Source organism: Vanessa cardui, chromosome 27 (assembly GCF_905220365.1).
Source record: "Vanessa cardui chromosome 27, ilVanCard2.1, whole genome shotgun sequence".
In the NCBI taxonomy this organism is placed as follows: Eukaryota; Metazoa; Arthropoda; class Insecta; order Lepidoptera; family Nymphalidae; genus Vanessa; species Vanessa cardui.
Window position 1 is genome coordinate 7,955,022 of NC_061149.1, and position 27,978 is coordinate 7,982,999.

At 36.0% G+C, this 27,978-nt stretch overlaps 1 protein-coding gene across 1 annotated transcript; it reads right to left on the bottom strand.

The window, feature by feature from the left end:
- Positions 1-983: 983 nt before the first annotated feature.
- Positions 984-27,975, bottom strand: LOC124541272 (ITG-like peptide). The gene is made up of 6 exons (XM_047119177.1): positions 27,950-27,975; positions 24,559-24,706; positions 22,088-22,220; positions 8,703-8,810; positions 3,451-3,587; positions 984-2,276 (listed from the first exon to the last, which is right to left on the bottom strand). The coding sequence occupies exons 2-6, from the start codon at positions 24,697-24,699 to the stop codon at positions 2,157-2,159; spliced, it is 639 nt and encodes a 212-aa protein (XP_046975133.1). The 5' UTR covers positions 24,700-24,706; positions 27,950-27,975; the 3' UTR covers positions 984-2,156.
- Positions 27,976-27,978: the final 3 nt, after the last annotated feature.

A 27,978-nucleotide genomic window follows, 5' to 3' on the forward strand; every position in this document is an offset into this window, starting at 1 on the left:
TATAGTACTCAGTGCACTGTTGTTATTTGATGCTGTACTCATTACAGCGATAGTAAATCGCTTAGGTATGTGAATATTTCATTACATTTATATTTTTGACGACCTCCGTGGTCGAGTGGTTTGTACACCGGTTTTCAAGGGTACGCCACTCTGAGGTCCCGGGTTCGATTCCCAGCCGAGTCGATATAGATTATCATTAGTTTTCTATGTTGTCTTGGGTCTGGGTGTTTGTGGTACCTTCGTTACTTCTGATTTTCCATAACACAAGTGATTTAGCTACTTACATTGGGATCAGAGTAATGTATGTGATGTTGTCTCATATTTATTATATTTATTATTAATATTGTATGTAAAGGCTCAGTGGTTAGAGCTCGTGAATCTTCTAAGATGGCTGGTTCAAACAAGTCATTATTGTGATTATAATTCTGACTGACCTGCAAGAGTTCTGTGTTTATTGTCTGTAGGTTCTTATTTTCAACCGACTTCAAAAAGGAGGAGTTTATCAATTCGTCTGTATTTTTTTAATAAATATTTAATACTTTCCTCCCACATGTGAGGCAGGCTACCTTTTCGGTACCCCTGTCAACTGTGTAGTGACAGAAGTATCGAAAAGGTATCTTTTCCACAGATATTTTTAACTTTGCCTTTTCATAAATTTAAATAATTTGTAAAAATTTACATTGGTAAAGAAGGCATATTGTTTTAAAGAGGAATGAATACTCGTTGACTTCCAGGCAGGATATTATATTACATGCATATATAACTATAGCATGACTGTATTTTTAAATATTGAAAGTGAGTAACTACTGAGTTTGTTGCCGGTTGTTCTCGGTAGAATCTACTTTCCGAACCGGTGGTAGCTTCCCTTAATTGTAAAATGACGTTTCTTGAATAAAGTTTATTTTGATTTTGATTTGATTTTTTGGTAAAGAGTTTATTTTAGTTTTGAAATGGGGGTAGAAATAAAAATATCAACAGCTGATATGACTGTATAATATAACACATATATTATATGAAATACACGAGTATCATAACATCAGATAGCGTAACGACACAGATATATAAAAGGTATTTAAAATGTTTTCGACTTTAGATCTATTGTTACGAAGCGTTAGGCCGTCCGGGCGATCGGGAAATCATTACGGAACTATCGAAATAATAACGAGCTATAACTTCGAATGTATAATTTTGGCAGAAAAATATTTACTATTCCACGCTAAACTTTATCAGAAAATACTTAAGTCAGACTTAACACTATATTTAATTAATATATATGCTTTGATCGTGATAATCTTAAACTTTCACTAGTCATAGGAATATATTTAAACAAAGTTACATCAATGATATGTCTCCTAGGCACCTATCGTAATGGAATTGCTTAATTATATATCATTTAGAATAAAACAAGCGGAATCTTAATTAGTCTAATTATAATTTTAACATCAATATTATTAAAACTATAAATGCCTCAGCCAGTATGATATGTTTAGTTTCGATAGTGAAGACTTTTTTAACCTAATTAATATTAAGGATTAAACATTTTAAAATTTACTATTAATAACATTTATAACATCCATAGTATAACATCTATTTAGGTATAATAATTTATTTATACTCTACGCACGCTGGCATCCTTTGACGAAAACTAAAGTATCCAGCACTACGTCATTTTTTGTTGATTTTTTTTTTAATCAATATTCTATGCTTGGAAATTAAAAGATCGGTGACCGTTTTTCGAAGCGTTCGTTTCGGTAATTTTAAAATCTTCGGTGATATTATTTCCATTGCAAAAACTAATAATGTCAATTCCTTTTGTTAGGAAATAATGTTTAACTGATGTCAAATTATTGATAATGGCAATATTTCCAAAATATGTCGCCATTGAGAAAAATCTATAAATGATTTCTTTTTTGGATGTCAACTCATTTGATAAGTTTTCATTACGTCTTGTTGTCAACTTAGAGAATTTTCTCAATTTAATTGAAATCATTTATAAATGAAAGTGATTTTTAAATTTATAAATGATTTAAATCCTAAAAATACTCCGAGCAAAATAAAAAAATAATTACAAAAAATAAAAAGTGTGAAATCGTTATATAAATAATTGGAACATAGAAGATGTCATTTTACTCGAAGCCAATAGATTGGGGATGAATTTAATGCATTCGGTACAAGCCGAGCCTCTTCTCGCCGGCGGTGTGCTGCACGATCTCGCGGATCTGGTCGGTAGCCACGGGTCCGATGCATACCAGGGGCTCCTTGAAGTATCCACAGCTCTGCAAACATTACACACAATAACGTCTCTACTTTTGGTAATGACTTTACTATAAGTGTATTTATATATCATTTGACGTTGGTGGGGTTAATGAACCTGACCAGGGAGTATATATTAATTTAAATTATTGTATTAACTAACATGACTGTATTTTTTTTAAATGTTGAAAGAGAGTAACTACTGAGTTTCTTGCCGGTTCTTCTCGGTAGAATCTACTTTCTGAACCGGTGGTAGCTTCACTTGATTGTTAAATGACGATTCATAATTGTTTGTAAAAGCCCACTTGAATAAAGTATAGTTTGCTTTTGATTTTTTGATTTTGATTTTGACAGAACATCACCAGTGCCTATAGATGTAAGAAATATGATCCATTCCTTTCATCACCATTGCTCCACCAACCTAAGATATTATGTTCTTCGTGCCTATAGTTACACTGGCTCACTCATCCTCCAAACTGAAACCCAACAATACTGAGTGTAAAAAATCTGCTCTGATCCCTATATCTCAAATTTTCTGAAATTAATAAAGAAGAACATATTTTGCTTTTATATTTTTGGTTGTAAAGTGATTCCATTATAATGATCAAATTATTAAAAGGTTGGCGATAAGAGGTGAAAGCAATCTTAAATTTGAAAGGGAAATTGAATTTCCTCTGAAAGAAAAACATAATCTTATTTTGATAAATATTATCCTCTCAAAGAAATTGATTTTATCTTTCGATAAAATTGGAAAATGTTCAATATTTATTTAACAAAAGATTTGAATAAATTGTTTTTTTTTTAGAAAGATTGGTTTGGAAATTATTACAAGTATAATACGATCGATGAAAACGAGTGAATAATAAGTTTCTTGCCGGTTCTCATCGGTCATCATCGGTGAAAGATGATATAATGATGTTTGTAATTACACAAGGATCTCCTCATTTAAACATATGAACTATTAAAAGTATAGTACATTATTAGTAGACTCTCTGATGGTAAGTAATCCACTGACCATAGATAAATAATAAAGTGTACACACAACTCGACCATGGAGGTCGTCAATTTGCCGCTGTCCACCTTAAGTTATCATATTTAATTATAAGAGCACACTGGGTCGTTGTGGCACAGGCTTTTGCTTATAACTAGAACCAGAGAAGTCATTTTTATCTGTAAATCATTTTTTATGGATCTCACCTTCCTAGGCTTCTGGCGGTGACGACGTTGCATGATGCAGCACAGGCCACGGGTGATGTCACACTCGCTAGACGAAGAGCAGTCCTCGTTGTACTGCTTGTGCCCGGCTGACGGCGGACGGCAGACGTGCATCTCACCTGCAGAAATATATGCTACACAACCATTCCCGAGTAATAATGAGCGAGCCCAAGAGGCGACCATAAAACGTTCTAAATCAACAACAACAACAGCCTGTAAATTTCCCACTACTGGGCTACAGCCTCCTCTCCCTTTTTAGGAGAAGGTTTAGAACATATTCCACCAAGCTGTTCCAATGCGGGTTGGTGGAAAACATGTGTCAGAATTTCTATGAAATGAGACACATGCAGGTTTCCTCACGATGTTTTCCTTCGCCGCCGAACACGAGATTAATTATGGCCTGGCTTGAACCCGCAATCATCGGTTAAGATGCACACGTTCTAACCACTGGGCCATTTCGACCTCAATATAGTTCTATCATATTATATAATAAACTTAGTAATTATAACACCCGAGAAAATATTAGCCGGAAAACAATGTTTGAATATTGGGCACAATAATCTAGGAGACTAATACGATTATGATGATAAATATGTCGTGCTGGTTGACTATTCTTACGGCTTGTGATTTTTTTGATATGAAACATTACGTGCGTGTTGGGGTAAGACCGAGTCGTTAGCCGTGACGGCAAATGGCACGCTGTCGACTGTAACATGGCACGCACACCCTCTGGTTCCGCTCTTGATAGTGAACCTGACGTGTTCGTTGAGGTAGCAGTGTAAATTAAGTGCTAATGTGTTACCAGTTAATAATCTGAATTGACATTATAAATGTGAAAGTAACTCTATCTGTCTGTCGCCCTTTCACGACTAAGCCGTTGGACTGAATTTGATGAAATTTGGTACGAAGCAAACTTGAACTCCAAGAAACGATACTACTTTAACTACTAGTCTCTCTCGCAATACAATGTGCTTCACTAAACATTTCATAATTTGCACAATAAAAATTATTAGTGCAGACTAGGTTTACTGGCTGACAGTAGGTATGCAGTAGGCAGTAGGTATGACTTGCTGACACTTATCTATGACACTTATCTGACTAAGTGTTTTAGTATAATCTTGTATTGAGTAATATGCTTTATTTATCATTATTATTTATTTCTCATTTTTGTCATTATTGATCGAGTCAATAAAAGCTATAACTTGACAACCAAATGAGGATACAAAATGGCGTTATTATTTTTCTTTCATTCATCCGTTTTCCCCTTTCCATATACTGATTCATAATATTAACTTTACTTAAAACGAAACTCTGTTTTTAATTATTGTACTTCTATTCATTGTTTTTCTTCACTACATATTATAAAACAAAGTCGCCTTTTCTGTCCCTACCTCCCTAAAAACTACGCAACGGATTTTGATGCAGTTTTTTAATAAAGTGATTCATGAGGAAGGTTTATATGTATTATACATGTACAATACAGTAGAGAATGACTGAAAAACTGTGAACATTGCAAGACATTCTGCAGTATATTTAGTATCAGAATTGCCACCGTGCGGAGCCGGGGCGGACCGCTAGTTAATCATAAATATTTCCATTAACCACAAAAGTCAAATACTATATCTACCGTTCGCGTCGAAACGGTCACGTATTTTAACATTCCACGTGAAATACGACACGTGACGTATGGTGATTGAACCGCAGGACCGCGTCGACAAATATTTATACAATTAGAGATAGACCAGTGCTTTAAATAATTGTATTAACTAACATGACTTTGTATTTTTTAAATGCTAAAATAGAGAAACTACTGAGTTTCTTGCCGGCTCTTCTCGGTAGAATCTACTTTCCAAACCGATGGTAGCTTCACTTAATTGTAAAATGACGATTCAAAAGTGCTTGTAAAAGCCGAATCTTTTATGACTATGGGTTCAAATTCAGAACTGCATCACTGAGTTTTAATGTTGTTAATTTGTGTTCATAATTTATCGATGATCCCAACACTTATTACATCAACGTGGTCGAATAGCTCGAAATCTTCTCGTTAAAAAGAAGAGGATGCTTGAGCCCAACAGTGGGATCGCTTAAGGCTTTTCAACCGACTTCCAAAAGGAGGAGGTTATCAATTCGTCTGTATTTTTTTTTTTTTTTTTTTTTTTTTTTTTTTTATGTTTGTTACCTCATAACTTTTCACTGGGTGGACCGATTTTGATAATTTTTTTTTTGTTTGAAAGGTAGTGCTTCCCGTGGGGTCCCATTTTTTTTTTTTTTTTTCCGATGATGGGATCCATATGAAAACGACATAAGTCTTAAATTTGCATTATGTATATGCGCGACAAATAGGTGAATAACTGAAAATCATGTTAACCAATTTTGATAATTCTTTTTTTATTATAAAATATATACTTCAAGAGTAATTTGGTGAAAGTTTGGTAAGGTTCTGAGCACAGGATTCATGACAAAGTAACGGAACGGAAGGGAACGGAACAATTCTGAGGAGCACGTTAGCGATACTCCGTCGAATCTTTTATTTATAGGTTATTTGGATATTTGAGTCACCTTCCGTAATGTGGTTATGTTTATGTAATTATCATAGTCGAATAATATAATCAACTAGCTACCCACCCCGGCTTCGCACGGGTGCAATACTGATACTAAATATACTACAGAATTTGTTTATTTACGACATCACATCGCAAACTTCTAAAATTATCAGTGTTTTTTTACTATATTGTTCATGTATTATATACACAAACCTTCCCCTTGAATTACACTATCTATTAAAAAAAACCGCATCAAAATCCGTTGCGTAGATTTAAAGATATAGGGACAGAGAAAGCGACTTTGTTTTATATTATGTAGTGATTGAACTCCTATACGGCTCGCAGTTAGGGTGCGATATGGGGCAGAATTTCTTACTATCTTTAATCAAATTTTGTGTATGTGATGTGATGTCATATGATGTACGAAATATAGTTGGTCTTTTTCAAAGTTTTTTTGCTGAGTTCGATTACAGCTCTTTCGAGGGATCCTTGTAGTTCAGGCCGCGTGACGTATTAAATCCGCATTTTCGAAAGTCTATTTTTGCTTTATTCGCAAGTTTCCTTTGAAATTGTCCTCGAAGTAGTTTCTGACTCATATAAACGGAACGCTTAATCTATCCATATTAAAAAAAATTAGCTAGTCAACATCAGCTTCACTTAAAATCAAAAAATAAATAAAATTTTAACAAAAAGAAAAACCGACTTCAAACAAAACACTATTTTAAAACAAATGAATATGCACGAAAAAGTAATAAAAATAATTGCGTATTCAACATATTTTTTAGAGTCTTCCTAAGTTAAATGAAATAAAAAATATTAGACTACTTAAAAGTCGATTAACGATTATATCATGTAGTTATAATTATTGTTATATTTGGAGTCGGTGTCAGCCAATAAAACCCTACAGTATATCTATCAAAAAACAATACGAGAATACTTTAACAAATATGTTTTTTACAAATTACCTTTTACACAATAATATACTGGATCAGGCACGGTGGAGTGACGATATACGCAAGGCGGCAGGCAGGAGCTGGATGCGAGTAGCCGGAGAAAGACCACAGTGGCGTGCACTGGGAGAGGCCTATGTCCAACAGTGGACAAAAATAGGCTGTTGATGATGATGATGATGATGATGATACTGGATCAATCAAGGGGCTCGTATCGCTTCTTTCTTTTGATTGTTGGGGCAAGGGCACCGTGGCTGACACCGGCTCCAAATATACCAATAACTATAACTACACGATATAATCGTTAATCGACTTTTAAGTAGTCTAATATTTTTTATTTCATTTAACTTAGGAAGACTCTAAAAAATATGTTGAATACGCAATTATTTTTATTACTTTTTCGTGCATATTCATTTGTTTTAAAATAGTGTTTTGTTTGAAGTCGGTTTTTCTTTTTGTTAAAATTTTATTTATACTTTGCTTATTACTGTGTAAGAACAAACGCTGTATATAAATTTCAAACAAAACAAAATATTATTACTATTTCTAAATAATCGCGAAAGAACTGAGGGCAATGACCTTTATAAGTCGTACGAGTGATGTATGTATGTTTGTTATCAGAGGATTATTCTTTGGGGACTGTTTTTATGATCGTATAAAACGGTCGACGTATCTTTGTATAACATATTTGTTAAAATGTTGGGTAAAAGTTTTCGATACATCCTTTTTTCATGCCTTAAATGTTAATATTCAAGTTCTTCATATTCGTTTCCAGGTTACACATGGGTCTCAGCTTGAGATGGCTGTTCTAATGTGTGCAAAAACCATTAATTTTGTAAGAGTTTGGTCTATGTAATGTAGCTTTTGGTCAATTGTGAATTGTAACCATAAATATCGATATGTATTGGATGGAAGCTGCACTTGAGCACCATGGAATAATCTTCAAATTGAGGAGAACAGGAGACACATTACCGATAAACGATACCCATTAACGATAAACACTAAATACAATTACGCTCGGGCGATGCCAAAAAAATGAGCGCGATGTATGTTTTTAATGACACTAGCATGTAAGTACGTTTATATTGGAATCGAGTACTAGGGGCTCAGCGGAATCATAACAAGAGCAAAATGAAAAAGCAATAGTCCTGCCCAGTCTTTCTATTCTTGCGCCCCCGAGAGTCCACGCCCTGTGCCTGGGCACCGGTGGCAGCGCCCTATTTACGCTACTGTTACATTTGTATAGTACTCGTGACAAGAGATTATAGAGAGTTAACTCAAACGTGTCGCTTGAAACTATACAACTTTATGTAAATAGTCGCCATAGAATCGCGTGACAGGATCGCGTCTTAATCGTGCAAAGAAATGACAGTTGTCCCGCTCTAGGTACGGCCTGGTACTGTTTCGACTATAAGCCTTTTTATCTGCTATTGGTTGGCGGACGAACATATGGGCCACCTGATGGATAGTGATCACCACCGCCCATAGACATGGCGCTATAAGAAACAATAACCATTCCTTTCGTCAAGGCGCCACCAACCTTGGGAACTAAGATGTGTCTGTAATTACACTGGCTCACTCACCCTTCAAACCGTAACACTACAATACTAAGTACTGTTGTTTGGCGGTAGAATAACTGATGAGTGGGTGGTACTTACCCAAATGGGCTTGCACAAAGCCCTGCCAAAACAGTGTCGTCAATAGTAACAGTTAGAGCTACAAATATATGTGAGGGGCGTACCTGGGACGACTTCCTCGCAGACCAGCCCAGCATCACATTGGTTTTCGCGGTTGCACATCTCGCCCAGCTTCCGACCGGCAAACGCTGGGAGGCAGCGCCCTCCATCCTCTGAAACAAATACCTATATGAGCACCACGGCAAAGCTATGTAATATTACTATTAGACAGATTACTGTCCGTATGTATGATTTTATTAATTTTTCATACCAATTTTTATTAATAGATAGAGTGATTATAAAGAGACGCTGAAAATTTTCAGTTTCTAATGTGATGTTGTAAATAAACAAATTCTGTAGTATATTTAGTATCAGTCTTGCACCCGTGCGAAGCCGGGGCGGGTCGCTAGGTTGCTATGCTTTTCAACCGACTTCCAAACGGAGGAGGTTATCAATTCGTCTGTATTTTTTTTTTTTTTTTTTTTTTTTTTTTTTTTTTTTTTTATGTTTGTTACCTCATAACTTTTTACTGGGTGGACCGATTTTGATAATTTTTTTTTGTTTGAAAGGTAGTGCTTCCCGTGGGGTCCCATTTTTTTTTTTATTTTTTTCCGATGATGGTATCCGTATGAAAACTACGTAAGTCTTAAATTTGCATTATGTATATGCGCGACAAATAGGTGAATAACTCAAAATCACGTTAACCAATTTTGATGATTCTTTTTTTATTATAAAGGATATACTTTAAGGGTAGTTTGGTGAAAGTTTGGTAAGGTTCTGAGCACAGGATCCATGACAAATTAAGGGAACGGGAGGGAACGGAACAATTCTGAGGAGCACGTTAGCAATACTCGGTCGAATCTTTTATTTATGGGTTACTTGGATATTTGAATCACCTTCCGAAACGTGGTTATGTTCATGTAATTGTCATAATCAAATATTATAATCAACTAGCGACTCGCCCCGACTTCTCACGGGTGCAATACTGATACTAAATATACTAAAGAATTTATTTATTTACGATATCACATTGCAAACTTCTAAAATTGTCAGTGTTTCTTTACTATATTGTTCATTTATTATATACACAAACCTTCCCCTTGAATTACACTATCTATTAAAAAAAACCGCATCAAAATCCGTTGCGTAGTTTTAAAGATATAGGGACAGAGAATGCGACTTTGTTTTATACTATGTATTGACGGAACTCCTAAACGGCTTACAGTTAGGGTGCGATTTGGGGCAGAATTTCTTTCTGTCTTTAATCAAATTTTGTGTATATGATGTACGACATAGCATACGAATAGCTCTTTTGCAAAGTTTTTTTACTGAGGTCGATTACAGCTCTTTCGAGAGTGGTACCTTGTAGTTTATGCCGCATGACGTATTAAAGCCGCATTTTCGAAAGTCTAGTTTTGCTTTATTCGAAAGTTTCTTTTGAAATTGTCCCTGAAGTAGTTTCTGATTCATATAATCGGCACGCTTAATCTATCCATATTAAGAAAAAAATGTTAGTCTACATCAGCTTCACTTAAAATCAAAAAATAAATAAAATTTTAACAAAAAGAAAAACCGACTTCAAACAAAACAGTATTTTAAAACAAATTAAAATGCACTCAAAAGTAATAAAAATAATTGCATATTTAACACATTTTTGAGAGTCCTCCTAGGTAAAATAAATGAAAAATATTAGACTACTTAAAAGTCGATTTACGATTATATAATGTAGTTATAATTATTGCTATATTTGGAGTCGGTGTCAGCCAACCCTATACTATACCTACCAAAAAACAATACGAGAATACTTTAAGAAATGTTTCTTACAAATTACCTTGTATACGATATTATACTGGGTCAATCAAGAGGCTCGTATCGCTTCTTTCTTTTGATTGTTGAAGCGTGTGCCTGTGGCTGACACCGGCTCCAAATATAACAATAATTATAACTACATTATATAATCGTAAATCGACTTTTAAGTAGTCTAATATTTTTCATTTATTTTACCTAGGAGGACTCTCAAAAATGTGTTAAATATGCAATTATTTTTATTACTTTTGAGTGCATTTTAATTTGTTTTAAAATACTGTTTTGTTTGAAGTCGGTTTTTCTTTTTGTTAAAATTTTATTTATGTTTCATATAAAGGCATATTTTTTTAATCCTTAAATAAAAGAACGTCTTTTATTCTCCATTCACAAAACCTTTTTATAAGACTTCTGATTATATTTCCTCAATTAAATTTAAACTTGTCTTGGCTTGGACATATTCGAATCTACGATAATCACATTTCTCGTTTACCTTCTTATTCAAACGAAGTCGAGTGAAAGGCCTTGTATTTATTTCAGCGATATTAATTCCAATGTGATGTCTCATCAAACAATTTTTTTACGAGTCATCAAGATAGCGAGCGCACCTCTGCTTAAGTAATGAACTGTCGGGCTATATGTGGCGGTCAACGACCTCTATATATAATTGTATGTGAAAACATTAGCCTTACATTAGATGATTACATGAGCCGGCCCATTGGTTTAACAATTATGAACGATGATTACAAGTTTAAATACGTAAAAGCCTCATCAATCATCATCAACTGCCTTTTTTCGTCCACCGCTGGAATCCGTATAGATTCCGTAAAAGCATCACTGAATATTTGTTTGGATATACAGGGTTATTGGTAATTCGACATATATCCTCTATGAGGTGATACGCAATGTGCAAAAATTAACGATAATTAAAAATGGTTAAATTTTGCACAATGCACATAGGGGTTAAAATTATTGCAAATAGTCACCCCTATCACTTCATAAGGGACATACGTCGAATTACTAATAACCCTGTATATTAATTGTGCCATATATCAAAAAAACCAAATCGAAATATTCTTTATTCAAGTAGGGTTTTGCACTGTTCAATTGTCATTTAACAACTATTTCAATTGAAATTACCATAAAATAATCAATAAATATATATAATTGAAATAAATTAACTTTGTACAATAATAATACTTTTATAGTAGCTAATTTATGTAATCAAGAAGTATATTTTAACAACATCATAACACAAGATTTGAGACAAAAATTTCAGTGAAAAAATGGCGAATTAATTAAATTATATTCAAGGAAATAATTTATATTTTTAACTCGTTATGGTAACGATAAAAACACTTGTATATTTTCCACACTTTCTCCCTTTTTGCAAAAACCCTCTCGAAATGCAATATTATATTTTCGACTATCAAACATAAGAACCGTGTCACGTGCGCACTCGTTCGAAACTCAGGAGTCTGCGCCTCAAATACATATTCATATAAAAGCAAGTATTTTCGGCCCTTGAGCGCTCAAGTGCGAGCTCAGCCGCCGTATTCATATTTCCGGGATGTTTTCTGAATGTGTGTGTGTGTGTGTTGCTAAAATAAAAAGCCTGGCGATAAAACACGTGGATTTAATCTTAATCAAGATTGCTTTATGTTTTATTTTATTCCTAGACGCACATCCCGACTTCGCTCGACATTAGTAAAGTGGGTTGTAGGTATACTGGGATTATGTAATATAATTAATAAAACTAAACTAATGTGTATACTGGAGTCGAGATGGCCTAGTGGTTAGAACGCGTGCATCTTAGCCGATGATTGCGGGTTCAAACACAGGCAAGCACCGCTGATTCATGTGCTTAATTTGTCTTTATAATTCATCTCGTGCTCAGCGGTGAAGGAAAACATCGTGAAGAAACCTGCACGTGACAAATTTCATAGAAATTCTGCCACATGTGTATTCCACCAACTTGTATTGGAGCAGCGTGGTGGAATATGTTCCAAACCTTCTCCTCAAAGCCCAGCAGTGGGAATTTGCAGGCTGTTGTTGTTGTTGTAATGTGTATACTGAGATATGGGTTATCGAACACAGGCCGACATTCACAGGATCGCCGGTAGAAGCTGGATGAAGGAGGCAGAGGGCCGAGCAACATGGTGCTCCGGGGGAGGCCTATGTTTGGCAGTAAGCTGTAGTAGGCCGATGTTGATGATGGTGTCAACACGGACCCGTACATTTCCAGGATATGTAATTAAGTATAGTATCAGATATTGACCTGAGATGACCCAGTGGTTAGAACGCGTGCATCTTAACCGATGATTGCGGGATCAAACCCAGAAAAACACCACTATACATATGTGCTTAATTTGTGTTTATAATTCATCTCAAGCTCAGCGGTGACGGAAAACATCGTAAGGAAACCTGCATGTGTCTAATTCCATCGAAATTCTGCCACATGTGCATTCCACCAACCCGCATTGGAACAGCGTGGTGGAATATGTTCCAAACTCTCACTTTAATGAAAGAGGAGGCCTTGTCCCAGCAGTGGGATTTTTACAGGCTGTTACTTTACTTTACTAAAGTATCGGAAAAAGAAAACCACGCAGACTGGAACCATAAAGCGTTACGTAACTGTGGTTTATCTTCATAGAAGGTTATCACTTCAAAATAACATTATGTTCTTCAATGGACTATTTGGAAAGTGAGATTTAAATATTATCTGTGACAAGACTACATCGTATCGATTTTAGGAATTCAGGCGTTTAATCTGTGCTAACAATCTTCAATTTTCTCCGAAATTAATTAATTAAATAGACATATCTCGTCTTGATTCGACCTCAAAGTGAAATATGAAGAGCTAATTAATGCTTAATCAAAAATGTCTGAATTCAACGAAATCTGTTGCTGTCGAGGCGTCTCGCTCGCGGCGCTTCCTTTTTTCATTTTCGTTTGGAGTTCATTAATAAGTCTCTTTGATGTTTAAAATATAATTTATTTAACGAAATGAGAAAAGTATTTATGAATTCGAGTCGAAGTAACGACGTCCAACTTTGTGATCACGTTTAACTTTTTCCCCGAGTTCGGGAACTCGTTTGCGGCCGTTTGCGATGTTATTATCTTACATTGGTTCATTCTTAACAAACTCTTTTAAATTGCCATTTTATACAACTGTATATAAATTGGTAAAACATACAATTTATAATTTGGTAACATTTTCTCCTCAGTTTGTGCTGGTTCTCTTTGGTTTTTTTGGTAGCCTGTAAATGTTCCAGAACTAGGGCTGACTAAGGCGTCCTTTCCCTTTGAAGAGAAGGTTTTGGAGCTTATTTCACCATGCAATTATACCAAATATATACCAAAGCAGGCAGGCTTTCATTCAAGCTCGCCACGTGCATGTTTCATCACGATTTTCTAATTCACCATGAGCAAGAGATGAATTACAATTGAACCTGCAATCATCGGCTAAGATAAAAGAAGAAATATATATTTGGAACATATCAGTCTTATTATATATCGCCAGTGGAAAGGAAGGGACACTAAACCGCCAAAATAGTACTTTTGGGAAATTAACTTTCTCATTTCCGAAAAGCACCATTTTGGTGCGTTAACCTTCCTTTCCAATGATATGATAAGAAACCTTAGTAGAAGTGATCGCTGCTGAAGTTGAGATAGGTCAGTGGCAAAACAAGAATCTTAGTTGAAGATTGTCGGTTACTAGAAGAGAAGGCCTCGCGACAGTTAAGTCTATCTTTACATACGCAGATAACGAGATATCCGTCTCCCCTGCAACGTAGCGGCATGAGGTTAAGATTGAGACACATTTGGAATTAAGTCCTATCAGCTCGGAGCTCCTATTGATAATTAAAAATAAGTGAGTGATAGTCAGTCATCACATTATTGAAACACAAAACTTCAACCAGCAGATTAATAGAAATATATAAGGTTCAGTCTCCAAAACTTCAGTCTGCAGAGAATAATAACGTTCAATGTTTGAAGATTTGCATTTAGTTGAAATTGTCTTTATAATAAAAATGCTATGAGAAATAAAAAGCGCGCAACTCGCAGTCCAACTAAAGCGATACGAATGAAATTACTTTGAAAACTCAACTCAGCACGAGAACTACTTTAATTATAACTTGGTTCTTTGTACATTTTTGTATATTTCTACCTTTAACTGCTAAAGGGAAATAAAAACTAATCTAAGTTAAACTTTACGTCGACTGTCGTACGATTTTCATTTCAAGTTTTTTTAGTTTTAATTACTTTTAAGCTTATTTTGATTTTAAATTTACTCCAAATTATTTTTCTCGGATGATGATTGTAATTAAGGAAAGTTTTATAAAAATACAAACAATTTAGTATCACCGGGCAATCAGTGTGCGAAAAGTTTGGCCTTAACCGGTTGTGTGGAACTTCCCTAAAATTCAATTCTGCGTTATAATGAAAAGGGTTATAAGTGACAATGGTTTTCTCTGTTCTGATATGGAATTCAGAATGTTTATCGCTTTTTACCGTTTAGTTACCGAATTTAATGCAATCCGTATATATATCATCAGGATTTCCAATAAGCATACAATCTTTTGATTGGTAACATATTCATTTTCACACGCTCAGGTATAACAATTTTTAACTGTATTTCCAATTTGCAAATTGCATATTGGTTCACAATACAAGATTATTTGTTTGTCTGTGACGGACGGACAGATTTTATATAGAGGTAGAGGACAACCAAGAAAACGATGGATGGATTGTGTGAAAGACGATATGGTTAGAAATAATGTTACCTGTGAGATGACGTCCGACAGAGAAGTATTTAAGGAGAAGATCGACCCCAAATAATATTGGGATAAGGGCAGGAGGATGATCTTGGACGGACAGATTTTCTGAGACAAAATATCATTTTTTCAAGTTTAAAAGCGGAACCCTAAAACGAAGAAATACCGTTTTGATATATTCAGCACTTTGTGGAAATATACATTTCAGAACTCCGGCGATGTACGTGAGCCGGCATTTATGAAAGCTTTCAAGTCGCTGAAAGTTGAAAGCTCTCTCTGAGTCACGAGAGCTTTCCAGTAAATGGGGTAATGAAGCTTTTAAAGTTTCAATTTGAGAAATAACTTCAAGAATATTTTAACGTAGGCCTGGAAAACTACGTTGTATCAAAAATTGTAAATCCAATTAAAAGGGAAACCATTCTTGATCCACCAGCTGCTTTATAAGTGTCGTTGGGTTTTTTATTATTATGTCAACCGGAGTCATTACAATAAATTCGGTTTCTTACTTAAGAAATTCTCAATAGCAACGTATAGTTTCGACGACCTCCGTGGTCGAGTGGTGTGTACACCGGTTTTCATGGGTACGCCGAGTACTCCGAGGTCCCGGGTTCGATTCCCGGCCGAGACGATTAGATTACCAATAGTTTTCTATGTTGTCTTAGGTCTAGGTGTTTGTGGTACCGTCGTTACTTCTGATTTTCCATAACACAAGTGCTTTAGCTACTTACATTGGGATCAGAGTAATGTATGTGATGTTGTCTCATATTTATTTATTTATCATATTTATTTATAGTTTGAATATTGGTAGTGCCCATTAAGTTGAAATTTGGTACACATATCAATTCCTGTAAGCCAAATACAGAGGTGTGACATGAGCAGATGAAATCTGTATATGGGGGGTCATTTTTGGGGGGGAAGGGAAAAATTAAAAAAAAAATCTGAAATCTGCATCGTGTGGCATATCAAATGAAAGGTCTTGTTGAGAAGATCTTAAATGTATTTTTTTGTAATTTTAAAATGAATAGTTTCCAAGTTATTCAAGAAAATAGACGAAAATTGACCATTCCCCCCTTATCTCCGAAACTACTGAACCTAAAATTTTGAAAAAAATACAGAAATTAGTTTTCTCCTTATAGATTATAGGAAAACCTATAAGAAGTCCATGATATTAAAATAACATGGTCAATCACTCAATATTGTGCGACATCTTACATTTGCAGGTGGAATGTGTGGGAGAACATATTTTTTAACTCCAATGTTAAGTTTTGTTGAATCGGTTTGTAGATGAATATTTAATGAAAAAAATAAGCCCATAATGAGCATTCTACGACCAATATTTTAGGAGATATTAATTAATTTTTATAGATATAATGTACGGAACCCTTCGTGTGAGAGTCCGACTCGCACTTGAACGGTTTTTTTTTTACTTGTAATTTTGGTTATGCTTTGAGAATGGACGGTCTGAATAAGATCGGTTTGAAAAGTATTATCTGATTACCTAAACTCTATCGTTGTCTTGGAAATACTTAATTACCTCAGACCGTAGAAAAACTAACGAACGAATCTCAATGGGAATCAGGTTAAAGAACTTCATTACTCATAAAGAACCTTACAATTCACTTTACAATGAGCAATGCATATATCTTATATACAAAGTTTGTTTTTGTGGAAGAATCAGCGGCAGTACTTTTTTTTATGACATAGATGGCAAGCGAGCAGGAGGCTCACCTGACGGAAAGTGACTACCACCGCCCATGAACATCTGCAACACCAGGGGGCTTGCAGGTGCGTTGCCGGCCTTTAAGAAAGGAGTACGCTCTTTTTTTGAAGGTTCCCATGTCGTATCGGTTCGGAAAAACCGTCGGCAAAAGCTGGTTCCACAAAGTGGTTGTGCGAGGCGGAAAATGTCTAAGAAATCGCGCTGTTGTGGATTTTCGGACATCAAGGTGGTGCGGGTGAAACTTAGAATTTTTATGAGATATCCGAAGGTGATATTCAGCAGCCGGGATTAATACGAACAATTCCTCGGAACATTTTCTTAAATTTTACAACTGAATTTATAACATAATTGGTGGGTAATAATTTCAACAGTTACGTTTATTTTCTAGAAAATGACCTTGAAAGTGTGTACGTGTGTACTAACCTACTAGAACACTTAGTAGAAGTGTAATTATGCAAATTAAGCTGTTACTCCATTTGTAACTATAAGCTGACAGGCTAGCGTGGGCTTCGTCGGCGAAATCATTTATTTGCGTTAAATAAAAGCAAAACTGCACGCAATTTCTAAACGTATTTAAACTTCCGCTAAATGTCAGGGTTTAAATTAACATACTTCAGCGATAATTATTGTAACTTTGCTTGCAATGTGTAATTATAAGAGCTATAAAAGTGTTTCGTAGAATGTATTACGGTAGGACTACTATAGTATTAGGAAACATAAAAAGTGGTGGTAGAGGACAAAGGTGTCACCTAATGGTGTCTATGAATCATCATTAGGTGACCCCTTTGTGATTGGCAATGGTTATGATAAGTGCCCATATTTTGACACTCCTCAACATTACCAATACGCCATTAATTTTGTGTACTAATATGTTATGACCTTTGAGTCCGTAGTTACACTGGCTTACTTACCTCACTCTCCATAAACCGGAGTACAGCTATTAACTAAATACTGCTGCATATTTTTTAAAGAGATGTAGTAATGCCCTATTGTAATTGATTACTAATATTCCTATTGACCCCTAATTAATGTGAAAGCTTGTGTTAGGATAACATTAGCCTAAGGGTCAGGAACGATTCTGCGACTTTTTAAATTGCTGAGCGGCCGGCGGATCTATTGCATTATTGGCCCTTAAACTCCTTGATAGTAAAATGTGTTTACAACTCTTAGTACCTTTTGAATCTAAACATCAAATCATCGCGACGCAAAATGTCATTCTCTATCGGTAGAGCAGATTATCACTCATACTGAGAACACGAAAATAGATCTTAAGGTGACGAACCTTTTCTTACCCCGACTGTACAATATTCAATACGTTTTTAAATATATGCTGTAATTTAAAACGAACAAACAGTAGCAAGATTTAAGGACTATAATAACTGGCCTCACGTAGGCTATAATTATATTGTGACGCAGTTAATTAATATGTATGAAACGCCTCACTTATAAGAGTCCTTCAGTGAAGGTTTAGTTAAATAGTTTGTAATGGTACCCAGAAACCAGTGTTAACCCAACATATATTCGACCCCCGAACAGTAATATTAGTGGTGTTGTATTTCGGTTTGAAGGATCGGTCAGTCGAGGGACAAGGGACATCGCATCTTCACTTCCGAGGCATGTGGCGAAATTTTGCTACAAGGAATGCTTAAAATTTCTTACGGTACTAGTGTCTATGTGCAGTGTTTTTATAGACATGATAGAAATAGCCCATGTTATAGCTTACCTACAAACAACACAACAACAACAACAGCCTGTAAATTCCCACTGCTGGGCTAAAGGCCTCCTCTCCCTTTGAGGAGAAGGTTTGGAACATATTCCATCACGCTGTTCCAATGCGGGTTGGTGGAATACACATGTGGCAGAATTTCAATGAAATTTGTCACATGCAGGTCTCCTTACGATGTTTTCCTTCATCACTGAGCACGAGATGAATTATAAAGACAAATTAAGCACATGAATCAGCGGTGCCTGCCTGGGTTTGAACCCGCAATCATCGGTTAAGATGCACGCGTTCTCACCACTGGGCCATCTCGACTCGAAGTGGCTTACCTACCCTAATACAAAATAAAACTCTGATTCATCTCTTTCGCACATTATTAATTCGGCATTTGAAAAATGAAGACCAGTATAGTCTGATTGACCACCAAAAAAAGCAGCGATTACAAATAAAATCGAAAATTTTTCTTTCCTGCAATCTGTAGAAGAGATGAAAAGTGGTGGAAGTGTGTAGGGAGCTGGAAACGCACGCTAATTGATTTGACGAAGGCACCATGCTAGGCTTGCGGCCAGTTGGTACAAGCTACCGCAGTGGACAAAACACGTCGGTATTAGCAGTGATATTCTAATCCAGGCAAGCATCGTTGATCTAGAGATCAACAATGCTCTCTATGTGGGTTTATTATGGATGATAGCGAATTAGTTGGGTTATAGTGGTACTTTTACATTTAGTCGAGTAACATTACATGACTGTTCATGACGAGCGCACTTGAATCATAAAGATCGATTTGACGTATCTAGCGGCAAGCCTCGGGGTAAGATCGACACTTACGCCGTACCAGCAAAGATTATGGTGCTCTCCTATGCGGTCATGTGTTTCTCCGTGTAATTTTGTACTTCTTCGCTGTATCTATTTAAAAAAGTACTAATCACTCATCAATCACGACATTTTAAAAGCTACATATAACACCTATAAACTTGTTTTATTTTTACAGTTAGGTTCCTCATAGACGACGACGGACGCAGATCTTAGAACGGATTTTATGAAACCACCCCTACTGGTAACCGCTTAAACGGGAGTTGGAAGTTTATGTTTTACAAATTAAATTTAATGCATATACCACAACGTTGTTCCAAAGCGGGTTGGTGGAATACATATGTGGCAGAATTTCTATAATATTAGTCATTGCCAGGTTTCCTAAAGATGTCTTCCTTCACCGCCGAGTACGAGATGAATTATAAAGACAAATTGAGCACATGAATATTCAGTGGTGCTTGCTTGGGTCTGAACCCTCGATCATCGGTTAAGATGCACGCGATCTAACCACTGGGTCGTCAAGACTCTTCATCTTTACTTAAAAGCTGTTAATTATAACCATAAAGTTTCTAAATTCAATCAATCCCCGCTACTGACGTTCGGCGCCTGATGTTTATAAATAGCAAACTCATCGATATGTGGAGTGACGTCAGCAAAAATGCCAAACTAACATCAAAGAGCTCTATTGTCTATATTACGAAATGCCATTAAGATTGGTGAGCTGGACATTCAGTGATATATCGGTACTAACAGCCTCTTAAATTAATATGTTATTTACAGGATGAATTATTACGCGAATCCATATTATAAATACGAAAGTATAGTCTGTTGCTCTATAGCCAGCCTCTATAACTAAAGTAAATAAAAAGCGAAGTAAAGTCACAGCATGTAAATTTTCCACTGTTGGGTTAATGTCTCCCAGTGAGAAGAGGGTTTGGAACATATTCCACCACGCTGTTCCAATGCGGGTTGGTGGAATGCACATGTGGCAGAATTTTGATGAAATTAGACACATGCAGGTTTTTCACGATGTTTTCCTTCAGCGCCGAGCAACACGTATATATTGTGGCTGTGCCTGGGTTTGAACCCGAGCTCGTCGGTTAAGATGCACGCGTTCTAACCACTGGGCCATCTCGGCTCTCTGCCTCTATAACTACTAGTCCGAATTTGATGAAATTTGCTTTGAAGTAAGTCTAACCCGTAGGAAAGACGAAGATCATTTATTATGCTCATATAATAGGTGTATAAATTATCAAGATCTACAATTCTATAAGAGAAATGTTTTGTTTTAGTATTAGCATTCCCTTACAACCGACTGGAAAAATAATCTTCTCTCCGAGATTTTGAAATGCCATCATTCATCATAATCAGCCTGTATTAGTCCACTGAAGGACATAAGCCCCCCAAGGTGCGCCACTGAGAACGATCTTCGTACCATCTCATCCACTTTCTACCGACCTTCTGTACAACATCAAATTAGCGAGCCACAGGGTCTCTTACACTTAGCCTGTTTGTTTAAATTTATGACATTGTGTAAAGATTATGTATAAGAAAAATCTTAAACATTTATTTTCGTTTGGCTGGTTATAATACGAAGTACCGAGGCCCAAGGTTCAAACTCCGTTGCGCAATAATATTAATAAAACATTTTAACACAAAACAAACCACTTTGAAGTCAATTTCTGATAAATTCAATCATAAATAATTTTTCTCTCGTATTTTTCTACCCTTAGGCATTTTTTTCTTAAAATTTACACATGACCAGGCACGACAGATACCTTTCGAAATAAAATAAAAACATTTTCGTAATCGGTTCATAAATAACGAAGCTTTGAGGTAACAAATATGGAAAAAACCGTTTCGAGAATCTCCTTCTGTTTTTGAAGTTTGTACAAAATATTTTTTTATGACGAAAATTTTATGGGATGTACCTACTCGTGTGGAAAATAACAGTGATCTTGTGCTCCAAACAACTAAACCATTGGTGCTGTTTCTGAACTTTTTCTGGTTTTGTTGGATTTGAAAGCTCAAAGATGTTTCAGTGCACACGTGTGTATCGTCCTGCCCTTATCCCTATTTTACTTAGGGTCGGTGCAGCATGTCTTCTTCCAAACTTCTCTGTCTGATATCATCTCACAAGTAACATCCTTTCCATCCATATCGCCTTTCACACAATTTATTTATCATTTCTTTGGTCTTTTTATGGTATAGGTTGGAAGACGAGAATATAGACCACCTGATGGTAAGTTGTCACCATCAGACACCCATACATACACACCCATAGACAATGACGCTATAAGAAATATTAACTATTCCTTAAGTCGTTAATGTGCCACCAACCTTGGGAACAATGATGCTATGTCCATTGTGCCTGTAGTTACACTGGCTCACTCACCCTTCAAACCGAAACACAACAATACTGAGTACTGTTATTTGGCGGTAGAATAACTGTTGAGTGGGTGTTACCTACCCAGACGGGCTTGCACAAAACGCTACCACCAAGAAACACTACTCTTGTCAACTAATTAATAATATCGTGTTAACTGAGGCAGGATATATGCCGAAATCTGTCAGGAGGACTAGTGATACCTATCACGAGCATCAAATATTTCTTACCTGTCTCCAAGCACATGAGGCCGCGGCAGCAGTCCCCGTTGGTGATGCAGGGCGCGCTGTAGCAGTGCGTGTCCTCGGCGTCTTCGATGCGATTGCCTTCCAACGCCTCCGCGTAGATCTCTTCAGGCTCGACCTGGGGACAGATGCAATAACTTAACAACGCAAGCGCACACCGTTTTGATTGCACCTACATTGATTGTGGCGTTAGATGTTTGGTTAGTCGCATTCGAAAATTCAAACGGTATACTATATATTACTATTTAATATACATTTTAATACATTTATTCTAAATATATCTAGGATTAAGTACTTTGTCCTTTCTTGGAACTCTAGTTAACAAAATTTCATCAAATTCTGTTCAACTTTTGGCCGCCTGACTAGTGGAAAACCGGAGCAATTTTAGCATTTATAACAATAATATACATCAGTATAAATATAATGATATTACAAGGTTAAACACATGGCTTGTTGTGCATATATACCGTGTTAATTATACATCTACTTTAGGAACTAAGTGATTATGCCCTTATGCCTGTAGTTACACTGACTCACTCACTTAAAATGGAAGTTTACGGTGAGTGGATACCTACCCACGAAATCTTCAACAAGAACAACAACAACAGCAGCCTGTAAATTCCCACTGCTGGGCTAAAGGCCTCCTCTCCCTTTGAGGAGAAGGTTTGGAACGTATTCCACCACGCTGTTCCAATGCGGGTTGGTGGAATACACATGTGGCAGAATTTCTATGAAATTTGTCACATGCAGGTTTCCTCACGATGTTTTCCTTCACCGCTGAGCACGAGATGAATTATAAAGACAAATTAAGCACATGAATCAGCGGTGCTTGCCTGGGTGGAACCCGCAATCATCGGTTAAGATGCACGCGTTCTAACCACTGGGCCATCTTGACTCGGAAGTCTTCACATAAAGTAAAAAATGTTACGTATATTATAGTAGATTATTTGCTGATGATAGTGTTTAAACAGTATTCCCTATATCTTCCAATTGACCGACCTTTCCGCGATTCAGCGAGCATCCGACGCAAAGGTCACGCATGGTCCATTAGGTCGATGTGAAATGACCTTTGATTAACGCGAGCTGGGGCTATTTCAGCTGGCCTTGCTATTTTAGATTCGTGGCCATATTTATAGTCTGAATATGCTTCTGTAATATAATCCTCGATGGTTTAGATCTAGCTTACAAGTCTCTAGATTGGGTTTAAATTTAGGTCGTGGAAAAAACGTTTTTGTCAATAATTTGATGGAAGAAAATATTGCTACATTTATTGGTCCAGCTGGTAGTGACTGGTCAAAATCCTACTTCCTACTAATATTATAAAAGTCAGGATGGATTTATGTATGTCTGTTAGTCTTTCAAAAACAGTAATATATGTAGGTTAAACATCAGCATTACACATAGTATAATAATTCGTCATAATATAACGATATCAAGTACTCGTGCGAAGCCGTGGTAGGTCGCTAATACTTTATATAGATATGATCACTGCGATCATTATTACACTAATAAGTGTTGAAAAAGTCGACTTAATGACAAAAACAGGTAGCAAAACAGTCTGTCTTCAGTACTGACGTCGGAAGTAGTTTAATTTTCTAGTACCATTGTCTGCGGTGAAAAAAGATTTTGCGAACTGGTTGCCCATTTGCCGACATAAAATATGTTTAGAAAGTAACTCAATAAAACTAACTACATAAAACTCCAAACTGAATGATGCTTCACAATACTTATTATAGCATCCAACTAGAGTAATATCTTTTGAAATAAAATTATTTTCAAGAAATTTCGAGAGTGCTACAGCATCTTAAGTCTGAATCTGAACATTTATATTTATAATTATAGGCATTAGGTGTTGAAGTGGGGTGAAGCAGTGCTCTTCATCCGCCGGGAAAATTGCCAAGTTACTTTATTCAATTGACTAAATCCCTTCACGTAAATTAAGCTGAAAAGTTGAGACCCTCTAAAGACTTCAGCTGCGAATAACGTCCTTGATAATTACTAAGTAACTACTAATGGAGAGTGCTATGTGACCTGTGGTTAGGAGACGTGAATTTCATTGATAGCTGACGACTTTGCAACAAACCTTACACATTTTAAACTTTTCTGTAATGCTATAGGTTTGCGTTCCACCATATGGGCCACCTGATGGTAAGTAGTTACCACCGCCCATAGACATTCGCGTTGTTGAAAATATTAACTATTCCTTACATCGCCAATGCGCCACCAACCCTTGGGACTAAGATGTTACGTCCCTTGTGCTTGTAGTTACTGGCTCTGAGTAGATACTTTTGTTTGGCGGTAGAATATTTGATGTGTGGTTGGTACCTACCCAGGCGGGCTTGCAGAGACAATTAATTTTTTCACACATAATCGTCATCATGTTTCCTGTGCACGATTTTTTTTCTGTTTGGTAGCTGTGGTTTAATTTCTGTCCGTAATTATTATTAGTAACGTACCTGTCCATAAGGGTAATGACGGTAGGGTGACCGCCCGTAGCCGAGGTTGGCCAGCATGTCGGAGCTGAACCGGTTGAACAGTCCGCCCCAGGCGTGAGCCGAGCTCAGGCAGGCGATCAGGAGGAACGCGATGGCAGCCATGTTGAATCTAAGAACAAATAAAACTGCATTAAAAACACCGAAAAGCCGAGAATGTTGAAACCGAGATGGCCCAGTGGTTAGAACGCGTGCATCTTATCCGATGATTGCGGGCTCAAATCCACGAAAGCACACCTGAAACAATGTGCTTAATTTGTGTTTATAATTCATCTCGTGCTCGGCGATGACGGAAAACATCGCGAGGAAACTTGCATGTGTCAAATTTCATAGAAATTCTTTCAAATGTATATTCCACCAACCCGTATTGGAACAGCAGAATATGTTCCAAATCTTCTCCACGGAAAGAACCCACTTTAGCCCAGCAGTGGGAAATTTACAGGCTCTTATTAGTATGACATCACAGACGGATCGCTTAATAATATTTTAATAATAACAAAATATAGTTAACCCGCGGTAATCTGAAAACCGTTTTGCAGGGCGGATAATCGAATCTGTCAGATAATAGAGTACGGCGAGCCTTTGTAGTCAGGTGCTCCCTTCTTAAAAGGAGTTCCTTGTAATCCGACCCAATCCAATAGCTATCATGCCGCGAATGACTAACAATATTTACCCTGGTGAAGAAGATTTGCCGCAAGAAATGTGAGGAAAACTTCATAAATTAAAAGAAACCGGAAAAACAACTGTCAATGAAAATGAATTTGTGAGTTAAATTAATTGCAAACTTTCAGAAAAAGCCCTACAATAATGTCTGGGAACTTCGTATTGAAATGAAATTATTAAAATTAATACTTTGTGCGACTTCCCGGTGGAGTGTTGCCCGAATATTGTAAGTATTATACGTTATCTGTATTCGGAAGAATATTGTTCAAATATGTCGAAATAATTGAATTCTAGTTTCTGCTCGCAGCTTGGGAATAGGCGTAGTTACATATACAATGTCATAACGATTTGTTTTTGATTTGCACATGGGTACGCCACTCCGAGGACCTGGGTTCGATTCCCGGCACAGTCGATGTAAAAAAGTCATTAGTTTTCTATGTCGTCTTTGGTCTGGGAAATTTGTGGTGCCGTCGTTACTTCTGATTTTCCAAAACAAGTGCTTTAGCTACTTACATTGGGATCAGAGTCTTGTATGTGATGTTGTCCAATACGTATTTATTTGAAATATATAGTCAATCCTCAGGACGAGAACGTAACAGACAATCAAACTTATTTTCGCATTTGTAATAATTAGGATTCACAAAGCAATAAACGTCAGCCGATAAATGTGAATCATTCGTCGATGTTTAAATGAATACGTTAACTTAAGTTCAAACATTATTCAGTCTTCAGTATTAATCAATGTTGTACAAATATAATCAATTACATTTTCTACAATATTGTGGGCTACCTGGTCAGTAGTCATCTCTGCTCATGGTCAAGACATTTTAACAATCCTAATATACCTCATGATCCTGTACACATACTGCCCTATTCGTATTTCGTAACGAATAAGCAATACTAAATATGGCTGCTTGGCGTTACAAAAAACAAAGCTCTACAACCAAGAGCGATCTATTGCAAATTATTTTCGTTATATCAAAAAGAAATCTCCCTAACGCCATGTTCGTACCATTTTCAGATATTGAAGTTGTTTTTATTCTACAGAAAAGAGCTATCTGATCTATTTACAATATTAGCTCCAGGACATCATTATACGAGAAATTTAAAGAAATTTAAAGGTGTATTAACGGCTGCTTTGCTATTATATAAAAAAAAATGTAAAAAAATTTTTCATCAATGCTGATATACATACTATTAATACAAGAAATAAGAATAAACTTGTAACCCCCAGTTTCCGTTTGCATACGGTAAATAGAAGATTTGATTTGATATACACTCTACGCGAAATCGACTCTTAAACGCAATTATCTTATTTTCAATATTCTCTCTATTGTTGCCAATATATTACATGATTATTCGTAAATAATTAATTAAATCAAATCAGAGCCCTTTCCTACCTTTTAATACTAAGCGTTCACTTATTGATAGAGAAACTGAAGTTACCAACATAAATATATACATGATATAATTGTTGCGTTTAAATAAAATTTTTAGTCGAAGTATTTAGTGCCCAAAAAGGGACAAAAAGAAAAAGTCCGTTTATAAAAGAATTTCATTTTATCTGTGAATTTAAGCTGAAAATAGAATAACAAGAAGTGTTTCTTTAGAAAATCAACAAAAGCATCAAAAGAGTGACGCTTATTCGTTTCAAATGGAATTATAACGACGTAACTCTTCCCAGCGTCGTTTCAGTCATTCAATTTTACAAATGACATTTCACAAAAGTATATCCAGCAATAATATCCAAAATAATTCTTAATATATTTAAATTTTACCAAAATTAATAATCATAATTTTACCCCCATGAGAATAAATTACAAAATAGGTATAATTTAATACAAGAATGTCTAACGAAAACCTTTTCACAAATCCATACGTTATAGAAGACTATCGAAAGAATCATAAAATCAATCTTCTATTTCTAGTGACGTCATACATACATGCATATATTTTATACGCTGTAAAAGAACAATTATCCAATAGTTCAGACCATAGTGATCATATAAACAGAAACAAACGCGGCAAATATTACACCTTTTTGAAATTGATATTTAAATAAAATTTTTAATCATGGGTATGGGTATATGCCGTGTATGTATTGGAAAATAATTAGAATACAACTGTGTCTCAGTATGATTAGTGATATATTATCTACAATGGAGAACAGCTTGGTGGACTTTCAGCCTTGTCCTCAAAGGAGGTTTTAGTCCAACAGTTAGTAATTCAAAGACTGTTATGTCTTAAACAATATGTTGTAAAATCAATATCAAAGGTACGACATGTCATAACAAAGTTAATCTAAATATACTCTATTTAAGCAAGCTTTTAAAGTTTTTAATCTCAATTTTACAGTATTGTATTTATACAATGCTACCGTGAATGTAAATTCAACAGAAAACAATCAGCAACAAACTCTGCCTTAATTGTTTGAGACGCACGAAGTGTTTTATTTGAGTTCTACTTGGGCGGTAAATATGGAAATTTAAATCAGTTTTGTATCCAAGTCGGAGAAATTGTGTTTCCATAATACGAAACAATGCTGTCAATAACACCGTGACGTCATATAATAACTAAATAAAAGGAACAGGCTGACGCGAATAATATTTTCTTCGCGTCGGAACAAAACATACTTCCTTCCGGTAGAGTGACAGTGTTTGATTTTATCTTTTGAAGTGTAATGTGCTCTCACCTGTTCGACGTCTGCTCGGCACGGCCTCC